General features: G+C 45.2%; 1 protein-coding gene across 1 annotated transcript in view; it reads left to right on the top strand.

Moving 5' to 3' along the window:
- The first annotated feature begins 4,643 nt into the window (after positions 1–4,643).
- The window catches only part of APCDD1 (APC down-regulated 1), a 56,023-nt gene continuing 33,641 nt past the window's right edge, over positions 4,644–27,025 (top strand). The window contains exon 1 of the mRNA XM_075585376.1: positions 4,644–5,394. Within this exon, the coding sequence (XP_075441491.1) occupies positions 5,331–5,394 (64 nt within the window). The 5' untranslated portion in view covers positions 4,644–5,330. The remainder of the gene's footprint in view (positions 5,395–27,025) is intronic.

Below are 27,025 nucleotides of genomic sequence, written 5' to 3'. Positions count from 1 at the left end.
GACAATTGTCAGGGATTCCAGACTAGAGTATGCACCCAGTGAAACGCTGTGGTCCACAATGAACACAGAATTGCGCTGGTCCAACTGCCCACATCAATCCATTCGAACTCATTATTATTTTAGAGTTACATTCAAGGAAAGTCTGAGTTTGTAGAAAGAAAAGGAGTTGGATGTAGCTAGAGCTGAGCAAATCTGCCCAAATCTGTTTCCCGGATTTTCGATGATGTTACCCCCAAAATCCGTTTTGCGGTGTAAAATCTGGAAATCGATTTGGACAGTTTCAATCTGCGTGGATTCATCAAAATATGCCATTGGACACCAGCCACAGACGGATTTGTAGAATCCAATCCCCGGATTCAGCAATCCGTTGCCGGATCCTTAAGAATCCGATTGGATTCTACAAATCCGTCCACGGGTTGCGGAATATCCGGAGTTTATTGATAGTACTTCTAATAAATAAATAAAGAGGTACAAAGGCTACAGCTTTTATTAAAATATTTCACGAAACCCGAAAAGTGCCAACCCTGCCAGAGCTCAACCATCTGGTAAAGGTCAATGATACTCAAACCAAGGCTTGCTAGACCCACCAAGCCGGGCATCGCCCCGGGCATCGCCCCGGGCGTCACACCGGCCCAGCTGTTTAGTGCGAATGGTCACCAGGAAGTCACGATTAAATGAATCTTGCCCACTCACCCCTTACAAACACCTATGGGCTTTACCGAACCATAGAGCCCCGTCTGGCAAGGTTAAAGCGCACTTACCTCCCAACAGCCACCGCAACAAAGACAACAACATGCCTCAAAATGTCCACCTCAAAAGAATAAACAGCCATTAAATTATTTCTTTACTTTTCTGTCTCTTTTCTCTTCTTTTTTTTAATTCAACAAGTAGAAGCATCAAACAGTGGCAACCCTAGTCCTGTTTTCCCCCTTGCTACAATCCTAATGGCTGGGTAGTCCCATGCGGTCCAGTCCCTCCCTCTCGGGATTCTGGGACTTGTAGTTCTGTATATGCAGAAAGGAGGAGTTGTAAGTCCCATAGAACAGGACCTACTGAAACTCCAAATTGGGGCACACAAGTGTGAGTCCAAAAATATAAACTTTATTGAACAAACAACTGAATGAGGACAAACAGACTGACTATCATAAAAACACTCAAAACAAATAGTGAACCGTCTCCATAGGCTATATAAATGGAATAATATGCAAATGGCAATCAAGTGATAATAGTCTCCTATGTATACCACAGATAAATGGAAAAATACCTATTCTGAGCCCTAATACACTTAAAACCGCTACCAATGTGAATAAACCTCACAATAATTCCAATACATATGGAGAGGACAGTCAGTAGTATATGCCTCACTAAAAAAGGAGATATATCCATATAACTAGCTGTAAAAGCAACATCCCTAATCCAACATGAACATAGAAGTGTATATGTATATACTAAACGCAACAGTAGAATGAGGGCACTATGGTTGAACAGCAGCAACAAAGAAGCAACAAAATGCTCCAATTTGTATTTTATTTATTATTAAAAAAAATAATCATACCCAATTGTTTTAATTCACTCTCCGATTGCACAGCTTCTGAGTTATCTCTTTTGTGGTGGGTTTTTTTGCTGACCAAATACACATTTTCAACAACCATCTAATAGCAATTCCAAACAAGGTGAATTTAGGCAAAGACAAAACACAAAAGTTGATAAGATCCCAAACTAAAACCACCAGGCGTGTTGCCTGCCAATCACTACTTTGTTAGCATTTTATAGAATGAGATTTTCAGTGACAGGCCGGTTCATTCCGCTTCCAGTTACTCCTCCTCCTCCTCTCCCACATACGTTCTCCTTCAGCCTCAGATTGCGCCCCCTGCCCTCTGGACAGAGCCATGCACCTAATAAAAGGAGGATCTTACCCTACACATGGAATAATAAGTTGATTTTTGTTTTTTAAGTTTTTATGTTGATTTATCAATCAAAGGGAAAACATGTCACAATGTATGTACAATATTATCAGCATAAATAATAATAATAAAGAAAAGAAAATAAATATTTGAACACACAGGGATACACAATGGCACATGGTGACACACACAATGGCATATAAAAGCACAGTTGAAGACATACTCACTCTGAAATGTTGACAAATGCATATACAAATATACAGGTATATGTATATGCTGCCATACAAGATCATACTCTCTCCCTCTGGGACCACAAGCATATCCTGACATATAAAAAAAAGAGCTAGCACTGGCAAAGCATATAGATCAATTAAGGAGGCAGCACTCACCTGCATATGTCATGGCATCTGTGAGCTACCCAAGCTGGGGGTAATCGCGAGTGTGGAGTAGTATGAGGACCGTGGGAGGAACAAAAAAGATGACAAATCTGCGTGGCTTGGAGTTATATATTTTTTCAAATGTGCAATCCCTCCCAAAAAGTCTGAGACAGAAAAGTGCAAAACTAAAAAATATTTAGCACTATTTGTTTTCTTTACATTTCTGCTTAGAAATCATGTTATACACAATTAATAAAAATAAATACGCCCTATGGGAGAAATGTCATCTTTTTTGTTCTGTCCTCAAAAAACCTAGTCTATACTACAATGACTAGTAGTTTTTACTATTGTCATTTAGTTTCTATGATTCATTAAAGTACAGAGCTGAAATGTGATAATAATTTTAACAATCCAGGGTTTCATTCACATAATTCAATACTGTGTGGAATAAAAATGCTCTGTTAAAGCATTCAGAACATAGCATGTCATGTGATTTGTTATTTAATGGCAATGCACAAAGAAAACAGGGTTACTGTCCAGCAACCCATGTGAAATTTACAAATGTTTGTCACATTGTATGTTTACTGTTAACATAGTAATCTTTCTGTATGTACAGAGAGGGAGGAGGAAGAAAGGAGAGGCAGTTGAAATTGTAAACATAAAAATATGAAAGACAAGGGCAGGCTGATTACAGTGCTCTCTAACTCACAGCTTAAGATATTAAGCTATGTTATTGGCTCATTATAAACAACTTAATTATTTAGACTCCTTGAACATATGTTCACCACATTTGCCTTCACCTTGAGAAAGGCAGTATTAGACTGCAGAAACGTTGGTCTTTGTGGCATATTAAACCTCCTTGATTAAGACCGTGTGCCTGTTTCTTCATTACACTACACCACATTTGCCCCATAAAATCCATAGAGCATTTTCATATAAATTCATGTACAGTATTATTCAATATGGGCTAACGTATCATTGACAGTCATATTATGGTGCCCTAATGACGCGATTGACGCTTGTGGCCCTTATGATGTCTACTACATGTCTAGCCTTTCTTTGTTCGTGCTTTAGGATGATTGGAATGAACACGGAGAGCTCTCTCTTCTGTTCCTGGCGTGGTGGGTGGGTTTGGAGTCTGTGATCTCTGCAGTAGCAATCATGTTATTTGAACCATAATGTACGTGACACTCCGGTGCTACGGTTTCCCACCTTATTTAATAGCAGCTTATGTATGTACTTTTATTCCAGAGTAACGTCGATGTTAAAGCAGCAGTGAGCGCTGATCAATGTTTATGTAAGAAAATCATGATTTTTACACTTTAAAAAAAAAACATTAAAAAAAAGCAGGACGTGCACAGAGGCAACAAGATGCTAACATTAAATGAGCTCAACGCATACAGGCTTCGGGGGGTGAGGAGGATTGCTGCTTTAAAACAGACATTTGGAACATATTCTTAGGCTTCGATTATACCAGCTCCGGCTGAGCGTGCGCGCGATCTCGTGACGTCATCATTGCGATGCTTCCGAGCGGCATGTGCACTGCAGGCAGGAGGCAGCCGGAGGAGACAGGGAGGCGTGGCGGAGGCATGGCCATAAGCGGTTAGCCCACATTGGCTGAACCGCTCACGTGACGCGGCCGTCGCTTGCTGAAAACAAAATGCAGGGTCTGCTCTCCTGTCTGCCGCCCTGCAGTTCGTGTCTGCGCGCGCGTCGCGCAAGCTATGTAAACTTTCTTTGCATTGAAGCAATGTGTTGTTGAGCCGCGCGGTGGCGCACAGCATCGCACGGTCTGCAGTTTGTTGGTATAAGCCCGGCCTTAGGTGTGATGCAGTAAGCTATTTGGCGACGATTTCTCTCACGTCTTAAGGAATGGAGCAATAGGAGGAGCACAGCGGGCTCATTAAGCAATGAGTTGCAGGCCCCTTCGGCAGCAAATGGGTTGAAACAGAGTTACAAGTAATATGTTATAAATAGTTTGTAGCTTCCTGAACTTGCCTGCACTAAAGGGCCACTAAAAAGTCTCACAATTTGACAGGGACTGAGGGTTGACCTCTAACATCAGTGAGATTTGGGGGTTCTGGCCCAAAACTTGTTATGGGAAAGTTCTGACTCCTCTGAAGTGTGATGCTAATCAGTAAGCATGCAAATCAATGAGACTTGACGTATCTCCCATGCTTTAGGGTGATCTCTGAGGGGCCTGGGGTTTCCCACCACTGATCAGGAAGCATGTGTTTTCTGCAGGCGCTTGAGCTTTGCAGAAGCCCGGTTTGCTGCCCTCTAGCACCATCCTGCATGTGTGACATGAGTTCAGACATCAATGCTATTGAAAGGAAGAAAAGCAACGATTCAAGACACTTCTTTTCAAGTTGATCTGAACGCGCCGTGCTGAGGATGAGCTGCTGTTTGGGCTGTGACACCCCTCCCCCTCCCCGCCCCCTACACTTATAATGGGGAGAATGGGAAGGCAGCAGCTCACTCGCTGCATGGACAGAGGAGGGAGAGTGAGGCTGGCACAGCTAAACCACAACATACAGCGAGCACAGCCACAGCAAGACGCTCTTCTCTGCCTGGGGGAAGAAGAAGAAGAAGAAGAAGTGATATGTTGGACTGATCTCCCACATATTGACACAAAATAGGACAGCAGCAGGAAATCAGAGTGAGGAAGATCTCCAGTGATCCCTTTCTGCATCTGTAGCACCCAGATCATCATGTGGTTACATCTCTTTTAAAAAAAACAAGGAGAGTTTGCCCTACTCACATTGTGACTTGTGTTCAGGGCTGGGGTGGACATGCCCCTCTGTGATTGTGTGCTCTCTGTTCTGCAAGTGTGAGCACAGAGTTCTGCTTTCTGCCTGGTCACAGTGCCTTGCCCTGATTGTATCTCCCATTACCTGACGCCTACTTGTATCTGTCACCCCACTGCAAACAGGGGATCGGTGGAAGACTTCTCTGCTCATCATAAGGATTTAATAGCGAAATCAAGAAGACCTATTGGGATTGTAAAAATATAGGGGGGGAAAGGGGGTGGTCCTGGAGCTGAGGAGCAATGGAGATCTCCTACCCAAGTATCAAATTCGTGACATGTTTGCTCCCAGTCATTTTCTTGCATGGTAAGTGTCGTACAGGCTGAACATGAACATGCTTCATTGTATAATGATGCTGAGAATCTTTGTGCACATCCACTCGCTAATACCTTTCCCCCCCTCTTAGATACAATGCAACTTAAAGTGGGGCAAGTTAAAATGTTCCTATTTTGCAGACCATTTCCAGGTCTGCCGTGTTGATCACGGGTGGTGTCCGTCTAGCTACTGTTTAACCTGGAGTAAAAGTCTTTCCCACCATTAGATCAGTAGCAGTGATTGTTGTATGGCTCCATTAACGCCATTTAAGTTTATTGCCCTAAAAATGAAATGCTTTTGTTAGTTCTGAAACAAGGGGTAAACACTGTTTTAGCATTCACTTTGCATACTTCTTCCAAATGGGATAGCTCAAGAGTGGGGTGTAGACAAGATACACAGATGAGTGTTGATTGTATATGTTTGGGGGGTTCATTGACCCCATTGCTGCATGCACATGTTTGATCCTCTTTAGTCCAACCAGCGCCCTCTGGAAGCAAAAAGGTTAAAAGCCACTTCCCATCAAAGCATTGCTGGTCCCTGTGGCTGAGATGGTGATGACAAGATGCTAATAGACACTTGATGGACAATAGTTTGGTTGATGGTTCTCAGTGGTACTGAATTCCAGTGCTTCTTGGCGATTCTTGCCTGTTCTGGAGAAAATGACGGGCTCTGTAAAGAATATTCACACTTTCTGGTTTTAAACGCATTTTGAAATGTAGATCTTGGAATTCGATTGTTCTTTTACTTAAAAGGATTAGGAGTCAAAAGACCATTTCTCTATTGTATATTTAAAAAAAAAGATTTCTATCAAGTTAATGTTTCTGATTCTAGAATCGATGTTTTGCGAGAAAGAATACTTTTAATTGATACAATATGAAAAGTGTGCAATACGTTGTTCCATGTACATATGAGCTAAACCCAAGAGCAAGAGTTTCCCAGTGATCCTCTGTAAAAGACGCATTTATGCTTCTTAAAATGTTTAATTGAATCATCACCAAAGTCTTTCAACATGAATCAATGTTTTACAACACCTATGAAAGACTTTCATCTTGGTTCATTAAAATGTGTTTTGCACAGCATGAAGCATTGAGATCCATCCTAAACCACCCACTTCACCTCACTTCAGGCAGTGGTGAAACATGTTGCATTTCTGCATAATACTTTGGGCTAGATTTACTAAACGTCAGTAAGATAGAGTTTAAATTTGGCGTCATTAAAAGACAGGATTGCAGCCACATTATTTGGAGTTACTGCCATACTTGCTAAGAATTATTTATTACAAAATTGGTTGTGGTATGGGGTTTGCATACATGAAAAACATTAATTGTGCAGTAAATAACGCTAGCGATACAAATAAGCGGTAACGCACACAAATCAATATTAATGAGCTCTACTGATGCATTTGTGAGGGGTAGGAGTTATCTCACTTTTTTTCATGAGGTTATGTTCTTACATATTTCGATGGCAGAAAATGATTTAACCCCATTAATGCCAGAGGCTACCAATGCATTGAAAATTAATGACTTCAGCTACCAAGGGAGCAAACATCCAACAAATAAAACACAAAAAGCATAATATCCATATTTGCAAATATTAAGCCTCTAGTAGCCCACAGAGTAGGCCACTAAAGGGTAAATATATACATATGTTCCACAATCTTGATATTATGTATTTTTATCAACTGTTCTAGGTTGGTCAATCCTGTCCTTTCTATGTTTATAGAGGCCATTGTATACATCTACAGGATAGGCCTAACACCAGCCCGGGCGAAGAAAAAAAGGCAATATTTTGGGTGTTAGTCTGATATCGCGAGGTATCGGAGTTTAGCGAATAGTATGTGAATAAGTAATTTGGCGTTAATTACTCATTTGCTTACACTACATTACTAATATCGCTGACAAATTGCCTCAGTAAAGAAAACCTGTTATCCTTGCTTCACTGCGGGTGATATGGCTTGAATGAATTGGTCGATAAATACAGTGGGCGTTAAACACCAATAACGCATTTTTTCCCAATTATCAACCCTTTGTGAATCTCTGTGTCAGGCTCAGACATTCCCAGATTATGTGGCTTCAGCCTCTGACCATCTTGACTTACTTGGTGTTTTATGGCATCTCATGCCTGTGGTATCTGTGTTGTAGAGTTAAGACGCAATGCCGCTCTTATTAATAATATAGTACAGTTAGGCGTTTCACTCCATCTCCATGTTGTAGTGCTGGTTTGGCCTATTATGTAATAATATACACAATCAAAAAGTTAGCAATGTTTTTGATCTCAAAGGAACCCATCTTTTTTGAGTGGATTTAAAGCGGTTATGTGCATCTAAGAAATGTAATACAGGCATACCCCGCATTAACGTACGCAATGGGACCGGAGCATGTATGTAAAGCGAAAATGTACTTAAAGTGAAGCACTACCTTTTCCCCACTTATCGATGCATGTACTGTACTGCAATCGTCATATACGTGTATAACTGATGTAAATAACGCATTTGTAACATGCTCTATAGTCTCCCCACTTGCGCACAGCTTCAGTACAGGTAGGGAGCCGGTATTGCTGTTCAGGGCGTGCTGACAGGCGCATGCGTGAGCTGCCGTTTGCCTATTGGACGACATGTACTTACTCGCGAGTGTACTTAAAGTGAGTGTCCTTAAAGCGGGGTATGCCTGTATATAATTGCATGCATACATTCTGAATGCTTGTCTTGGTAGCCTTTAGCGTGGCATTTTATGTGGCACCGTAGACTGTAAAGAATGCGTAAAAGTGTATGTTTTCTTTGGAAATACAGTGTGATAACTAGTGCCTTCCATCCATTGTAATGTTTTCGTCAGGGGTTTGATTTCCATCATTAGTTGGTAGGTTGAAAGAAATATTGTTTCAAAAGCTTACAAAACAAGTCGGGCATTTATCACATTAGTCCAAGGTACAGGCTCCCCTGTCAGTTTGTTTGCAATACTTTCTTTGTACACATTCTGTTCAGTCAGCATGTCTTTTGCAGTGTTTAATGACTGCATATGATTTAAATCAGAGTCAGGGGAATAGCTTCTTACCAGGAGCATGCTGCTTGACTTCACTTGTGTTCTAATCCAGGCTGTTTATTCTCTGCTGTTTGATATCCAACCAATCCAGAGTTGCTGAAACCTGTTTGCCAGAGAGAGACTAGTTCCAAATCTTGCGCAGAACTTTCTGAAGGCTTTGACCGCTCATTTAGCTCATTCTGTTCTCACACATGGTTTTTTTTTTTTTTTTTGGACGAGTTATTTTGAGAAACTGTCAAGGAAGTTAGCTGAAAAAGATCAGCTGTAGAGGTATGAGATTGGTCAGATCTATGTGATAGGAAAACTTGCAATCATTTAGGCCTTGTCTCCGTGCTCTATAAAAAGAAGGATTAGTGGTTAGGCCTCTGGTTCTGATGCATTGATAATGGTTGAAGAAGTGTCATACATGCAATGTCTTGTATATAGTATATAAGAGTAGGCCACTAAAGGGTAAATATGTGGCCCTGCTCATTATGTAACTGTATTTGTAAACATGTATTATTTGTCTTAACTCTGTGCCCAGGACATACTTGAAAACGAGAGGTAACTCTCAATGTATTACTTCCTGGTAAAATATTTTATAAATAAATAACAATCTTGGCAATACACCATCTCCCACCGAAATTGGTACCTGTTTAAGACAGAGATACATTATTCGGTATGATTTGATGGTCCAGCTCTGTTGATAAAAAAATATATATATCATTAATAAGACTGCAGATACGGGAAGTGATCAAGTCACAAGGCATCACACACAGATCACTCATTTTCCACTGGATCTAATGCTAATACGTTGATATATAATTATGTACAGCAACATATGCCAGCATGACCACTAGTGTGAGCTACTGTACATCCTTATGTTAATTGTACACATAGTGGTAACTATTTCCTCATTACAGTACTCATTATGGGGCCTATTTACTAAAGCTACAAAACTGGGGCAAAACCAGTGCAAATAACAGTACTTTATTTATCAAAGAAAAGGCACTGCATTAAAAGTAATTGAGTTTTTTCTTTAATAAATCTGCTTCAATTCTTTTGTATGGTTTTCCCCCAGTTTACCAGCTGGGATATTTTAGTAAATAACTACATCCATATATGTTATTGATTATTGTACAATCAGGGCAAGCATTATTCAGAGAGGTATCCCTTTCCTCTCTATTGAGCACAGCTGTATAGAGCACAGCTTTTCTGCTCCATCAGCTCAGTAGCTGTATTTACATAAGTCAAGACCAGTAATACTCATTTGACTGTATACTGAAGAGCAAGAATAGAAATTACAGGTTCTTTATGGCTCTGATTTGTAAGAAACCTGTTATCTTGTATTTATTTATTTATTTATAACATGTTTTACCAGGAAGTTACCCTCGTTTTCAAGTATGTCCTGGGCATAGAGTTAAGATGACAAATAATACATGGTTATAATACATAGTTACATAAGTGAACAGGGTATACATTATATACAAGACATTGCATGCACAGTTAGAGATAATATATATTATAGGTGTATGTAACAGTTACAGACTAGATTAAAATGTGAGACAGTCTTAGATTTGAAAGAACTTAGACTGGTGGTGGCTGTGAGAGTCTCCGGCAGACTGTCCCAGTTTTGGGGTGAATTTGGAAGAGATGTGGAGTCCCAGTTTTGGGATGCATTTGGAAGAGATGTGGAGTCCCAGTTTTGGGGTGCATTTGGAAGAGATGTGGAGTCCCAGTTGTGGGGTGCATTTGGAAGAGATGTGGAGTCCCAGTTTTGGGGTGCATTTGGAAGAGATGTGGAGTACAGGTTAAGGTGATTGCCTTAAATACGCAATGATGTGGGGTTAGTTGTTGCCCTGTGTATCAAATTTTGGTTTACCCTACTTTAAGTGGATTATAATAGTAAAAGCATTGTTCTGCTACCTATCCCCTTTCTAGAGTGCAAGAAATACAATTGCAGGACACTTTCTCTAAAATTGCCAAATCCTATGAATGTCTCTCAAGACCTAAAACACGTTGAAGTAAATATAAGTTGAGACAAATGTAAAGTTGTATTATAGCAACATTGGTGCTTTTAGGCAGCTGTAAGTGGATCCATTTATCAACATACATGCAAACTTGTTTTGATTCTCTCCACCGTTCTTTTCTGACACATAATCATGAACAACAACGTTTGCGCTTGCGCAGACCAGAGATACGTTTTGACACTTAAAAAAGGTAGAGATTGTGTAACGCCTCCATATCTACTTCAGCTCATACCACCCAAATCACTGATGCATTTGGTTAAAATTCACAGTACCTTAATAACTTAATGCAAAATGGAGGTGCTTTCTGCTCCAAAATTGCCTTTATGCACAAGGTAATATTTACCAAAGCCATTAAGCATCGTATGGCATCTTCCCTTCAATAGACTTTATAGTAGCAATCCCCTTCAAAAATATATCTGGAGGCTCTCCCGCCGCTGATCTGTGGGCAACTGGTTATTGGGTTATTTGTAGGGGGGGTTTTTTGTGCCAGTTTTGACACACAAAAAAAGACAAATATGGCCGCCGGGTCACAACTAAATGGAAATGACGTGGCAACTTTAAATTGGCCATGGAAATGAACCCTGTCCCTGCAGCCATTTTATACCAATTTCTATGCCCAGCTCACAAAACAACCACACAATCAAGAACCATGGGGGTCCCTGGAGGTCAGGGGAGCACAGATCAGCTCCGGAGAGCCCTTTAAAGCTAAAAACAAAAATCTTGAGCGGTGTGGGTTGCCGCTATAAAGTACCTTATACCCTTATTAGAAGCGGTCCATGATGTTATTACCTTTATATTAATAGTTGAACAGAGCAATATTATTTTTTTTATTAAGGTGCTTCAAGTGTGAGAAGAATGTAACAAACGAAAACAATCCCCCAGCTTCCTACGTTTAAATGGTACTTCTAAAATATTACTTTGTCCAACAAGCCTTTCCACAAGGCCCTGTGCATACATCGGAGCTGTCAGCGTTAGGTGCTTCTGACGATGTAATCGACAGTAGGGCATAATAACTCCTGTTAACTTCTGTGCGTAGCTGTTATCAGGCAGCACAGGATGGGACAGAAAGAGAATCAATTCCCCGACAGCCAGGAAAATGATGTACTTGTGCAAGTTTTCAGCAACCCATGCCTACAAACAAATAACTCACCTCAGCTTTATAAAAATCTGAATCTGTTCACTGACTTGAGTTACTAATCTGCGAGGGAATACTACTTTACACTCTAGAGTCTAGAAATATCCATATTTACTGTAAGCTAAACATGACTAAAACATGCCTCACCAAAACACATATGTACATTTCTTACAAACTACCTTTCCCTCGTTTTTACAGATCACATAACTAACCATTGAAGGCAGTCACCGATGAGAATTTTAAACTCGCTGTAATTGTTTTAGGTATTGACTATGGTATTAAGTATGACTCTTGTGCCTACATTTATGTAATTAAAAAAGTAAACTACTTTAAACATGTTGTAGCAGAATGTAGTGAACATCTGATTGCTTTTTGTCTGCACCCTGATTACAGGTATAATAAAATAATTATTATATATTGCTGAACAGATGTAGCAAGACTTACCGCCTCTGGAGCCGCGGCAAAAAACAAACAAAAATGCGCTGCTCCAGAGACGGTGCCTGCCGCGGTCACTCCCAGTGTCTCTCATTACGTCTCCCACGCAGCCATAATTCTCCGGCACCGGTCCCGGTCCTGCAGCATGCTCCGGTGCCAAAAACGATAAGGTTTACTACATCTGTAGATATGAGTCACTGTGAATGTCAGAATGCAGCGTGTGTCCTGTGGCATTTCACATTGTACTCTTTCAGAGTAAATGTAAAAAATTAACTCCTATTCTGAATTATTAAACGTATGTTAAGATGGTTAAAAAAATAATTTCAGCTCAAGTGTTGAACGAGGCTGCCTTAAACACATTATTTTATTTACCAACAATATTTTATTTACCAAAAAATGGCCAGTTGTGTTTTTCAAGTGTATAACAGAGTAAGTTCACAGTAAGTACAATTCAGAATATAGAGAGAATAAAAATGAATAGAAGATTTAAGTGCATTAACTTTTAAGTGTTTCCAGCTTCAGAGAACTACTTTAACTCACTGGGTGAGTTTTCCTAATCTCTTATACATCTCATTCAAATGAAATCTGCAGGCAGCATAATTGGGCCTTGCTTAACTAGACCTGTCAGAAATACCAGGGTGCTCTCAGCCCCCTGTGATGCATGAGCCAATAAGTCATGACGTCAGGTGGTCTCCAGTTAACCCCTCAGTCCCTTCATAACCCAACACTCCACCAATCAGACTCAAACTCCAACGTTGGGGGGAAATGGTCACAGCTTTCATAATTTATTTATTTTATTTATTTATAAAAATGTTTTACCAGGAAGTAATACATTGAGAGTTACCTCTCGTTTTCAAGTATGTCCTGGGCATAGAGTTAAGACAAATAATACATGGTTACAAATACAGTTACATAAATGAACAGGGTATACATTATATACAAGACATTGCATGCACAGAAAGAAAATATATATTATAGGCGTATGTAACAGTTACAGACCAGATTAAAATGTGAGACAGCCTTAGTTTTGAAAGAACTTAAACTGGTGGTGGATGTGAGAGACTCCGGTAGGTTGTTCCAGTTTTGGGGTGCACGGTAAGAGAAGGAGGAACGGCCGGATACTTTGTTGAGCCTTGGGACCATGAGCAGCCTTTTGGAGTCAGATCTCAGGTGATAAGTGCTGCATGTGGTAGGGGTGAGGAGCTTGTTCAGATAGGTGGGTAGTTTGCCCAGAAAGTATTTGAAGGCAAGACAGGAAAGGTGAACTTTGTGCCTAGACTCGAGTGATGACCAATCTAGTTCTTTGAGCATTTCACAGTGATGTGTATTGTAGTTGCATTGGAGAACAAAACAGCATATTGAATTGTAGAAGGTGTCAAGTTTGATAAGGTGGGTTTGGGGTGCTGAGCCTTATACTATGTCTCCATAGTCGATAATTGGCATTAGCATCTGCTGTGCGATACGCTTTCTGACCAGCAGACTTAGGGAGGATTTGTCCCTGTAAAGTACACCTAGTTTGGCATAGGTCTTGGGTGTCAGGGTATCAATGTGCATCCCGAATGTTAAGTGGGAGTCAAACCATATGCCCAGGTATTTAAAACTAGTGACAGGAGTTAGGGTGGTGTTAGCGTTGGTTCTGATCTGGAGCTCAGTCACTGGAAGCTTTAAAAATTTAGTCTTGGTCCCAAATACCATTGCTACAGTCTTGTCAGTGTTTAAAAACAGTTTGTTTTGGGAAATCCTGTTTTCGAGTCTCAAAAAGTCAGACTGAAGTATGTGTTGAAGGTCAGAGAGGCTATGGCTGTGTGCATATAGGATTGTGTCATCTGCATACATGTGTATTGAGGAATCCTTACAAGCTGTGGGAAGATCATTTATGAACACTGAGAAGAGTAGGGGCCCCAGAACAGAGCCTTGCAGGAGACCACAGGTGATATTCAGGGGGTTGGAGTTAGAGCCTGAGATGGACACATGCTGGGATCTACCTGATAGGTAGGACTGAAACCAGTTTAAAGCATGCTTCCCTATTCCAGAGCTCTGGAGTTTGTTAAGTAGGATAGCATGATCAACAGTATCAAAAGCCTTTGCAAAATCTAGAAATATTGCACCAGTGAGTTGTCCCCGTTCCATTCCACACTGGATTTTATTGCAAACGTTTAGCAGGGTTGTTACGGTGGAGTGTTTGGGGCGAAAGCCATATTGGAATTGGCTAGGGAAATTTGTCTTGGTATAGTAATCGCTTAATTGGGAGTGGACACATTTTTCCATGACTTTGGATAGAATTGGGAGAAGGGAGATTGTCCTGTAGTTTTATACAGTGTTTTTGTCCCCACATTTGAAGATTGGGACAACTCTGGCAGTTTTCCAGGTCTTAGAGATATGGCCTGCAGACCGGATAGGGTTGACTATGGAAGCAATTGGTTTGGCAATGGCTGAGGCACCAAGTCGTAGGAACCTAGATTGTAGTAAGTCAGGTCCACATTGGCTGCTTAGTTTGAATTTGAGGAGCGCTTGTGTAATCTCCTCTTCGGATACTGGGCCAAATTGAAAATTGTGGGCAGTTTTGGGAGGGGGTGGGGCTATATGGGTATTCCCAGGATGAGATTCAGGTTTGTGGTTTGGGTTGCGTTTCGCTAATAAGTCATTGGCACACCCCACTGTCACGGTAACTTATGACAAGATATAATAAACACCAAATATCTGGGTTGAACTGAACGAGGCTTAGATATAATAAAATATATTTATTCCTTAAATAGGTGAACACAGCAATATAGTACAATTAACAGGCAAGAAGGTAACACTTACTCAGGGTTGGGGGATGAAGAAGTATCAGATAGCAATTCTTCAGCAATCCGGTGACATTCAAGATGAAATCAGAAGAACCAGGATGGTAGGGTTGACAACAGTTTATATACCTTTGTAACCCTATCCTTAACATTGAACACAGACTATTGGGGAACAATTATCTGTATCCAATCCCTAACGTGGGAACATAGTTTAACCCATGCCCCCCAGCTAGTTAGCCCATGCGTACTGGGACTCTGAGGGTCTCATTTCTGTAGCCCCACATCTAATCCGGGGCGCCGGCCAGTCTACCTGATGAAGTATCTGGCAGAATCTTCATTGTTTGTAAGTGTAAGATATAACACTTACAAACCACTCCAGTTTGATGCTTCTCCGCCCTCATGTAAACAGTTAGAGTGGCGGAGTCTTTTGATCAGTACTTGGTTCCTAGACTTTGGGTCGCTCCCCTGACCATTTGCATTCCTTTTTGTGAAGGAATCTTCGCGGGTTTTTATCCCCGCTTTGGAATACAGTATTAAAGTTAAAACACACACATATTAAAATATCCGTTTCCGTTAGGTCCAGCGGGTCCAAACTTCCCAGACCTTACTGCCGGAACTGGGACACTATAGGGTCCACGTTTCAGCCTGCTGCGACCTTCACAACCGGAGATACACAAATACCACTTAAACCGTTTCATACTTTAACACAAAATTCTCCGCTGTAAAATAAATCACAGTTTGTCACTAAATCCCCATTGAAAACAACGGGTTCCGCCACCATAGACTTTCAACGGTAATCCGCCGCCACTGGCAGCTATGGGAGTCTGCCGCCATAGACTTTTCCACAGTGTTTCCCTGCCTAGCCTCCCCTAGGAGATCAGGCAGAGCATTGCTCGTCGGATCCTCCAGCAGTGGGCTACAAATGGCCATTATTGCTCTGCTCCCATACTCGGTGCTCTGTATTCCTTCAGCATATTGACGTGATATGTCTTATGCCTCTCAGGCTCTACCTGTACAACGTAGTTGTACACATTCACCTTTCGGATGACCGGGTACGGTCCCGACCAGGCAGCCATCAACTTGTTCTCCCGAGTGGGTTTGAGAACAGCACCTGCTGTCCTGGGATGAATTCCCTGCTATGGGCATTCCGGTCATACCATTGCTTCTGCTTGGTCTGGGCGGCCCTGAGGTGGTCCTGGGCCACCCACATGAGCATCTCTAACCAGTCTCGGAGATCTACTACATACTGGATCACTGAAGCATCAGTAGCAGTAGCCTTCCCATCCCTCACGGAATAGGTCCATAGGTCCACGTACCCTGCGGCCATATAGTAGCTCGAAGGGGAAGAAGCCTGTAGATTCCTGCGGTACCTCTCGGTAGGCAAACAGCAAGTGTTGTAAATGAATCTCCCAGTCTTTCCCCTCCGCCTCTATATAGGTCCGAAGCATCTGCTTCAGGGTACCGTTAAACCTCTCACATAATCCGTTTGTTGGGATGGTAAGGGGTAGTGTGCCGGTGTTGTACACCACATACATCCCAGAGACAATGTAACAGTTCACTCATGAACTGCGACCCCTGATCGGTTAGGATCTCACTAGGGAAACCTACCCTAGAAAAAATGTTCAGCAAAGCTGCTGCCACTGTCTTGGCATCTATGGTGTCAAGCGCTACCGCCTCAGGGTACCGGGTGGCAAAATCCACCACCATGAGGATGTAGCACTTACCTGACCTGCTAGGAATCATAAGGGGTCCTACAAGATCCATCGCTACTTTCTGGATGGGTTCCCCTATTATCGGTAGGGGTTTCAGGGGTGCCTTCAGACGGTCGCCCGCCTTACCCACTCGCTGGCAGGCATCACAAGAGCGGCAGAAATTGCCCACATCTCGAGATGCCCCCGGCCAGTAGTAACGCTGTAATAACCGGGCTCGCGTTCTGTTGACCCCCTGATGTCGTGCTAACGGACTAGAGTGAGCTACCCGTAACAGTTGCTGTCGGTACCCCTGGGGCACTACCAGCCTAGCAGAAGATATAGAAAATACCGCCTGCCAAACTGGAAGGACATCATCAGACTGGCCTACCATAGCAACACCTTCCCCATATTATTTAAATTGGATTGCTGAACTATGTACACCTCTGGAATGCCCTTCCCCTCAATACCCGACTAGCCCCCTCGCTATCCACCTTTAAGACCCACCTTAAGACACATCTGCTTAAAGAAGCATATGAGTAGCACTGGATAATCATGGACACATGACACAAAGCTTGGCCCCCTGCAGACGCACTTACTAGTATTCCCTCCTACTGTCTCTGTACGTTCTCCCTACCTACCAATTAGATTGTAAGCTCCTCGGAGCAGGGACTCCTTCCTTAATGTTACTTTTACAGTATGTCTGAAGCACTTATTCCCATGATCTGTTATTTATATTTGTTATTTATATGACATGTATTACTACTGTGAAGCGCTATGTACATTTTATGGCGCTATACAAATAAAGACATACATACATACATGTGCAATCTGAACACTAACCATCCCAGCAGTGGCAAATAAACAGAACCAGCCAGGCATATTCTTTTATTTCTCTTTTTTTGCTTTCAATTGTGTACAATAGTTGTCTTTGTTCTTTGTTTTTTTGTGCATGTGTCAGTGTTGTAGCGAGTCCTGAAAATTACCGGGTAAAGGGTACCGTGTAATCGTCAAAAAATAGACATTTTACCAGGCCGGGTAGCATAAACTTACCTGCAGCCAGCGACGGACAGTGAGGAAGTCCGCTGCAAAGGGTGAGGAGGACCACGGCGACATCCTGGGAGCAGCGGCAGACAAGCTAGTGGCGGTGGCAGCAGAGGACATCCTTGTTGAGCCGAGGTGGGAGCTGCGGAACACATTACAGCTGATGCCGGTGGGAGCCAGGGAACCATGTGACCGGAGCAGGCGCATTACTATTGGACAGCCAGCTCTTCCTGGCTGTCCAATAGTAATGCTCCTGCTCCAGTCACATGGTTCCCCAGCTCCCACCGGCATCAGCTGTGAGGTGTTCCGCTGCTCCCACCTGTTCAACAAGGACTCTGCTGCCGCCGCCACCGGGATGTCTGCCGCTGCTCCCACGATGTTGCCGTGGTCCTCCTCACCCTCTGCCGCCAGCTGCAGATAAGAGTGAGCGGTACGGAAATTACCTGGCGCCGGTTCTTACCTTGCGCAGGTTCCAGCACCCTGGCGCAGGTTCCAGGTCTGGGTAATTTCCGGGCTATCTGAAAAAGTGCCGGGTACCAGGTAATTACCCGGTACTCTGTACATCACTAGTATGTGTGTGTGTGTGTGTGTGTGTGTGTGTGTGTGTGTGTGTGTGTGTGTGTGTGTGTGTGTGTGTGTGTGTGTGTGTGTGTGTGTGTATATATATATATATACAACACAAAAATTAAGTAGGGCTAAAGAGGATGTGAAATAACCCTAATAAATGATAAATTATAATAACATAATTAAAATATTAAAATAAATTAAAATTACCACAATTTAACCTAATAATATCTACAAACCATAACGTGATAGTGAAAAAAAAAGAAAAATCCAAATTGAATTTTCCACTCAAACAAAAAATCCAGAGAGAAATATAGTCCCAATAGAAGATCCAGGGAGCGTCTTTGCAGCTTTAAGGGGAGTGGTATAGTCAACCACTTTTGGAATCTATGAACAAAAAACAAACAAAAGCGCAAGCTCCATAGCACGTAACTGAGTAAAAAATAAGGTACATTTATTTTAAAAAAATCAGCAACCCATAAGAATGTGCACTTACAGGATTTTAAACAGAACCATTCGTGGGAGAGAAATCTCTATTGTGGTCAACTGCGGTGGTAGGGTGAGTCCCAGGTTTGCAGAGTGGATGTGAACAGCCCAGGTTCACCATGAACTCCTATCCCAAATTGGCAGCAAGATATAAAGGCATCCAATGCCTGCACGTCCTTTGCTCCCTCATACAATGGTTGCTAACACTTGAAATTACCGCCAGCCGGAGCGCAGGGAAGCCAGGGACTCCAAATACACCAACACAAACGCGATGACGTCACAGCTCTACGCGTTTCGTCACACTGCGGCGACTTCGTCTCCTGACTTTTGTTTGTTTTTTGTTTATATATATTATATTTATATACAAAATAAAGGTACAATAATAAATATGTTAAATACAACGTAAACACATAACCAACTACCGATAACAAGGATGGGATCCTCGTTGCCAACATCAGCAAAGAGGGCGAGTATTTTCTCCCTCGCCTGCTTATACCACCCCATAATCTTCCCACCACCCTGCCCTCTAACCACCACATATTTTAACCCTAGCCTTTCCCTCCCACCGCCCCCCACCGTCATACCCCCTGCAGGGGGCTCCTGAATGACGAGTGTGTGGTTAGAGGGTACAGAGAGGAATTATAGGGCTGTTGAACCAGACCCATCTGCTTAGAATTACAGCGCAGGTTTAATCCTCAGCATAACCTTGAGACAAATCGGAGCCTATAGAGATCAAAACAACAGCTGCCAAAAAGATGAAATGGGGAACACAAGCCATTATTGAGCTAAAATATTTGATATCTGGTGTAGGAACGTCACAAAACTGTCTTGATTTAGAAATATTAAGGGCCTTATTTACTAAGCGGTGCTAACCCATAGGATAACATACGACAACATAAGACATTTTACAGCCCGTTCACCTATAGTGCGTAGTAAATATGAACCTAACTCTTTTAGCTGGAGTGGGCTGCAACACACAGGCATTTTATGCTCCGTAACACTGGATTAGTTACAATCAATGAATTCATGTAAAGATTAGTAACATGTACATTGGCGTTGCAGAAAAAACTCTCAGCTGTGTATCATCTTTTATCACATTCTGAACTTCTAAACGCTAAACTGTAACTCCAAGATTTCTTATCTTTCTCTTCAGTCGTCTCCGCTCAAGGTTCTTGATTTGAATTTCAGAGCCAGTAGATAAAAGTGATGAAAAATATCAAGAGAAAATAAGATTTTGAGCATAAATAAAAGCAAAAACAGCTTCCACCGCTGCAGGAATTTCATGCTAACTACAGTACTGTATTATAAGAAACTCAGCCAGCACGCCAATAGAGTTTTTTATTGTTGAACAATGTCTCCATTTGTGAAATTATGCTGGCGAAAATTTGCCACTAGCCGTAAAAGAACCTGTAGAATGTCAGAGGATTGCAGCTGGAACGTGTCCATTATCACCTGTTTTCATTGCTTATACGAAATGCCCGCACTATCTCAAAGGTCAACTGTGAAAATCATTCACACTAACGATGCCGTTCCACTTAATAAATGGCGTAAAGTGTGTGTTTAGATGTATCCATCTCTCTCTGTATATATAGTTATATAAACACGCGTGTGTGTGGTGTGTGGGTGTGTGTGGTGTGTGGTGTGTGGTGTGTGGTGTGTGGGTGGGTGTGTGGTGTGTGTGCCTATTTATCAAAGTCTTCAGGGTGAAAAACTAAAGCAGGTAAAATAGCACTGATTCATTAAGGAAACATAATCCATTGAAGTTAATGAGATTGTTCCTTTGATTAGGTCTGGCGCAGGTTTTTGTTCAGTGATTTTGCAGTCAGGAGATTCTGTTAAAATAGCATCCAAATATTTACATGTGTAACGGGTATTCCACCCCACCCAATCTCATATGTAGTGTGGGTGAGTAGAACATGTGGTGTTACCGGTGTGGTGCGTATACCTGCAGGCTCACAGGAGGTCTGAGCCTCCGCTAATGAGAGCCTGGGGTGAATCCTCTGGAACGGATCTTCGTTTACAGCGCCTCCACCTATGTAGGATTCTAGGGAAGTGTAGAATGACCCTACATAGGAACCCAATAAGAAACTACACACACAGTGATTATATATAACTAAGGGCTTTACTACGAACATAGAGAATATCATAATCCATTACATAACATCATAACCTGTGTCCCTCTCACGAGGAGACACTACCCGTGGTGACGTCTCGCAGGACGATTCCCCGACACCAGGTGATCCCACCCAGTGTCCCAAGAACCCCACCCAATGTCCCGTACTCCTACAGAGATAGTCACTGGGTGACTGCGCAGTCACTAAAACCTCTAGGCCTGTTGGTGCACATATAATATTGATACCTTCCGAGCACTCCGATGCTCGGGCCTGCAACACTCTTCTCAAAGGGTCAGACGTCCGTCTGATCCTTTCCAGGTACTCTGCCGGTGGACCCCAACGAGGGTCCCACCGCTCCACGGGAACTGCAACCGATCACGGCAACACCAACCGCATGGGAACAGCAACCGCCGTTATCAGCTTTCTGCCTAACTACTTCTAGAGTGACAGCAACCCTAACCTAGGGCCTGTCCCTGAGGAACCGCAACCTGGGATGGCTTGGGGAAAACTCCTAGGGCCTGTGGAACATTAACCTGCCCCCCTTCCCTTAGCTACCCAGTCTCAACTGTAACTGCTAATCCTAACAGCCTAACGCACCTGCAGCCAACACTCAGCTCACACTGTCAGCCTGCAGACATTCACACACGCTGCACACACTGCGCCCAGCACATGCAGCGACACACACACAGCTGGCAATCGTACACAGCCACCTGGATCCCGCAGCAAATCATCCACTGCACACACGCTGTGCCTATTTGCCAGTGCGCACAGCACTACCCGCTGTGGCACTGCCAAACCTGCACCTTACACACACTAAGGGCGACCTCCCTATCTAGGGCCGTCCCTTATCAGTTACCCACTAACCTGGTGGGGAGTTGGGGCCTACCTGGAGGGTGAGGGTACCTATCTGGATGTAGGAGCTGCACTCACTCCCTGCATCCTTCCTTCCCCTTCAGCTCCGCTGCTCCAACTGACGTGACTCATGCAAAGCCCGGGAAATGTATCTCTTTCCTCCAGGGCAGTCCTACAGCCCTATTGGCTCCTATCAAGCACCTGGTGCCTGCCTCGCTATGCCTCATGGGAATTGTAGTCCCGAGGCCCTTACTATAACATTGGGGCCGCGTGCGGTCCTCCCCTCTGCCTACACTAACTCCTAATGGCCGCCTCAAGCTCTCCCTATGCTTCCCTACTCTCGCGCGACCTCCTAAGAGCTGCCTTAGCTCCCTAACCCTATCTGCGCATGCGCGACCTATCTGGGGCTCTCCTGCCCTCGCGCGATCACTGCGCATGCGCGACTTGAAGCGCAATGGCGGCGCCCTGCTCTGCGGCCGCCGGGACCTTAGAGACGCGATCGCGGCCTTAGCAACGGCCCGATCGCGTCCCCGGCAACTGGCCGCAGGCAGGAGAAGCCGCGCTGCTCCCTGCTCCAGCCCCCACCCTTGGAAGCAGCCGTCGAGTTGTTCAGTACCCGCGATCGAGCTGCGCCAGGGGAGGGGGTCTCCAGGAGCTGCTGGGGACCAGGGTTACACTCTCCCCCTGGTGGAAATTCCAACGACCTCGCTTGGAGAATGACATCACCTGGTACACAGTTATACAATGAAAATGCAGTGCATATGTACAACTTATCAATGGTGACTTTAAACCTCAGGTTACAATGCATTTCACACCAATTAATACCCGAGACTGGCTGAGACCATGGGTGGGGTGCCCCGAACTGAACATGTGGGGGTACCTCACTTTTGCGTCCGTGAGCCTCCCCGGGGTGAATCTCTCGGAGAGCACACCCTAAAGCGACAGCTACTGGCTCTTCGCTACTTCCTCCCCCTGGTGGAAGGAGTAGCACAGTATCTCTTAATTGGGCCTTTACCCGGTCATCCGCGGCAGGGATGCGGTAGACCAGGAGGCCAGGACCTTTTCCGCGGTCCACTACTTGGCGAATAGCACGCTCCTTTTTAGGCTTAAAGGAGGCCAGTCTCCCTGGATCTTCCTTTACACAGTCCTTGTCCCTATAGTTTTGCGAGGCTTCCACTGAGAAGCGAGCACTGGACAACGTCTCGGTTTCACCTGGCAGGGGGAAAAGAGTAGACACCTTACCCCTGCAGTGATTCACGGTGGCCAACAGGTCCTCGGGGACGCTGTCAGTTCCCACCTTGGTGGTATCGGGACCTGCCCCCGGCACTTCTGGGGCAGTCCACTTACGCGCTGAAAACTCGGGAGCGTTGGATCCCAGTCCTGGGACCACTTGTGTCGGAGCACACGAGCTCACACTCCGCTCAGGAACCGTAGCTTTGGCCTTCTTCACGGCCACCTCCATCGGAGTCTGTGGGGAACAAGGGGGTTCCTTACCACTCGGCTGGCTGATGATGGGCTTCCCTTCTTCCGGAAGGATCGGCGGTAGACACTGGTCCACTCTCTTCTCTGGACAGCTACCTTCTAATGAGGACACCTCCACCAGGACGCGATGAAGAGGGGAGCCCTTCGCCCGGGCGACCAGACTTAAGGAGCCATCATGCTCCGCGGTCACCTGGAGGCTCACCCCCGACACCCCTGGGGCAGTCGACTCACCCTTGTCGTCTGTAGGTACTGGTCCCAAGCCTAGGACCGATGGTACCTCTGTAGTAGGTCGGACTGACCATGGTAGGGCACACGGGCCCACAGCAGGGTCCGCAACATCGGGATACACCTTTTCCAGGGTACACGGACCCACAGCAGACTCTGTATCCTCTGCATCACCGCTGGGGTGGTTCGCCGGTAGGCGCATCGCCACCGATGGGACTTCCACCTTTTCCCCGGAAGATATCATGACAGTATCCTCCGCAAGGTAGTCACCAGTTTCTTCTGAAATGCAGCCAGTGGTTGTGGGTACGAAGCTGGCGTGCTCCGGTACCTCCACTGCAGTCGCGCTCTTCTCCGCCAAGGGTTCACTTAGCTCCTTAGCTGGCTCTGTAGGCTGGGGTACAATAGGCATCAAGAAAATTGCACCGCAACAATCACATCTGGGCTCCCACGCCAGTGCTCCCCTAGAACAGTCACAGGTGGGGCTAAAGCACTGAGTACACGGCTCCCCATCTACCTCGGTGATCCTGAAGTCTAGTGGCACTTGGGACATGACGGCTCCCTCGTCATAGGCTTCTTGCAAGCAGGGGCACAGTAGCATAAGGAGATCTATTCCTGGCGCTCGCCAGGGCACATACACATTAGGGTGTATCCCCTGACAGTCTATCTCATCCTCATCATAGAACAGAGAGTCTATCTCATCCTCATCCTTAGAGATCAGAGTGTCTATCACAGCGTCCACGTATGGTTGAAGATAACCGTGCTTGCTCCCCCTGGTGGAATCTAAAGGAAGGGCACTTTTTACTGGGGAGTGGTTTTCGCTCTGCCCTGAGTCACTCACATCACAGGGGAGGGGCTCTGACTTTCGCGCCAAACCCGGACAGAATGTTGCGACATCTTTCTGTGCAGGCTTGCAGTCAGCAGCACGTGCGCTCTCCTGATTTGGCGGGAGACGCCATTTTGCTGGGTCGGCATAGACTAGGGGGTACCCTTCTGAGGGGCCCCCGGGCATGAACAGTGCGGACGGTGCCTCCGCCAGGCATATATCCTCAGTGTGAGTTACAACAAACAGAATGGTTTTCCATGTGGACGTGGGATCTTGTTCCTCCTCTAAGACACATGCCCACGGCCACCCAGGAATCTTACACATATACTCCCGGACTTTAACCGCGGGTATAAGAGCGGGAATGCCTCCTACCGCCACTACCTGGCCAGGTTCCATATACTGCCGCAAAGCACAGGCAAGGACCTCGTCTCCGGACTTTACAAACATGGCGACAAAAATAGGGACGGGACAATTTAGAAAAAATGGACAGGGCACCCCAGGTGTATCTCAGCAGCGCCTCCAAATGTAACGGGTATTCCACCCCACCCAATCTCATATGTAGTGTGGGTGAGTAGAACATGTGGTGTTACCGGTGTGGTGCGTATACCTGCAGGCTCACAGGAGGTCTGAGCCTCCGCTAATGAGAGCCTGGGGTGAATCCTCTGGAACGGATCTTCGTTTACAGCGCCTCCACCTATGTAGGATTCTAGGGAAGTGTAGAATGACCCTACATAGGAACCCAATAAGAAACTACACACACAGTGATTATATATAACTAAGGGCTTTACTACGAACATAGAGAATATCATAATCCATTACATAACATCATAACCTGTGTCCCTCTCACGAGGAGACACTACCCGTGGTGACGTCTCGCAGGACGATTCCCCGACACCAGGTGATCCCACCCAGTGTCCCAAGAACCCCACCCAATGTCCCGTACTCCTACAGAGATAGTCACTGGGTGACTGCGCAGTCACTAAAACCTCTAGGCCTGTTGGTGCACATATAATATTGATACCTTCCGAGCACTCCGATGCTCGGGCCTGCAACACTCTTCTCAAAGGGTCAGACATCCGTCTGATCCTTTCCAGGTACTCTGCCGGTGGACCCCAACGAGGGTCCCACCGCTCCACGGGAACTGCAACCGATCACGGCAACACCAACCGCATGGGAACAGCAACCGCCGTTATCAGCTTTCTGCCTAACTACTTCTAGAGTGACAGCAACCCTAACCTAGGGCCTGTCCCTGAGGAACCGCAACCTGGGATGGCTTGGGGAAAACTCCTAGGGCCTGTGGAACATTAACCTGCCCCCCTTCCCTTAGCTACCCAGTCTCAACTGTAACTGCTAATCCTAACAGCCTAACGCACCTGCAGCCAACACTCAGCTCACACTGTCAGCCTGCAGACATTCACACACGCTGCACACACTGCGCCCAGCACATGCAGCGACACACACACAGCTGGCAATCGTACACAGCCACCTGGATCCCGCAGCAAATCATCCACTGCACACACGCTGTGCCTATTTGCCAGTGCGCACAGCACTACCCGCTGTGGCACTGCCAAACCTGCACCTTACACACACTAAGGGCGACCTCCCTATCTAGGGCCGTCCCTTATCAGTTACCCACTAACCTGGTGGGGAGTTGGGGCCTACCTGGAGGGTGAGGGTACCTATCTGGATGTAGGAGCTGCACTCACTCCCTGCATCCTTCCTTCCCCTTCAGCTCCGCTGCTCCAACTGACGTGACTCATGCAAAGCCCGGGAAATGTATCTCTTTCCTCCAGGGCAGTCCTACAGCCCTATTGGCTCCTATCAAGCACCTGGTGCCTGCCTCGCTATGCCTCATGGGAATTGTAGTCCCGAGGCCCTTACTATAACATTGGGGCCGCGTGCGGTCCTCCCCTCTGCCTACACTAACTCCTAATGGCCGCCTCAAGCTCTCCCTATGCTTCCCTACTCTCGCGCGACCTCCTAAGAGCTGCCTTAGCTCCCTAACCCTATCTGCGCATGCGCGACCTATCTGGGGCTCTCCTGCCCTCGCGCGATCACTGCGCATGCGCGACTTGAAGCGCAATGGCGGCGCCCTGCTCTGCGGCCGCCGGGACCTTAGAGACGCGATCGCGGCCTTAGCAACGGCCCGATCGCGTCCCCGGCAACCGGCCGCAGGCAGGAGAAGCCGCGCTGCTCCCTGCTCCAGCCCCCACCCTTGGAAGCAGCCGTCGGGTTGTTCAGTACCCGCGATCGAGCTGCGCCAGGGGAGGGGGTCTCCAGGAGCTGCTGGGGACCAGGGTTACACATGCATGTATTAATTGCTTAATACGTTTATTTTCTGACCAAGATAAATTGATCCAGCAGTTTTCCTAATCTTTTTTAAATATAAAACATTAGGTGCTCTTAAAGCAACAGACCTGCCTGCGCAACATTTTTACCTGAACCCAGTGTCCCCCGGAGCTGATCCATGGTCACTAAACCTCCTGGGACCCTCACTTTATGAGTGACAAGCAGGTTTGATCACCAGTCAAGAGTAGTTGCCTGATGAACGCAAAATGGCTTCCGGGTCAGGCTTGTTCCGGTGGCCATTATGAGGTTGCAGCATCAGGGGACTTTCTATTAGTGGCCCTGCTGCCATGTTTCAATAAGAACCAGGGTCTGGCGGCACTCCAAAAATATATCAATAGTCAAATAGACATCTTAAAGTCCTTTAATAGTGTGGACATAAAGCACAGTGTTTCGGAGAGATCCCTTCGTCAGGTGCAAAAACATGTGTAGCCAGGTCACCTGATGTCTACTATTCTGCCCTTGGGCTGGCAGTAAACCCTGGTACAATCATGTTGCCAGTAGTTGATATGGGGTTTTCCCCCTCAGAGGAGCTGCATTTGAATGACAGCGGGAGGCAGTGACATCAGGCCTGGGCATGACCAATCATGAGCCA

Source organism: Ascaphus truei, chromosome 2 (assembly GCF_040206685.1).
Source record: "Ascaphus truei isolate aAscTru1 chromosome 2, aAscTru1.hap1, whole genome shotgun sequence".
In the NCBI taxonomy this organism is placed as follows: domain Eukaryota; kingdom Metazoa; phylum Chordata; class Amphibia; order Anura; family Ascaphidae; genus Ascaphus; species Ascaphus truei.
Note: the sequence above shows the minus strand (reverse complement) of the source record. Positions and strands in the feature narration are given on the sequence as shown.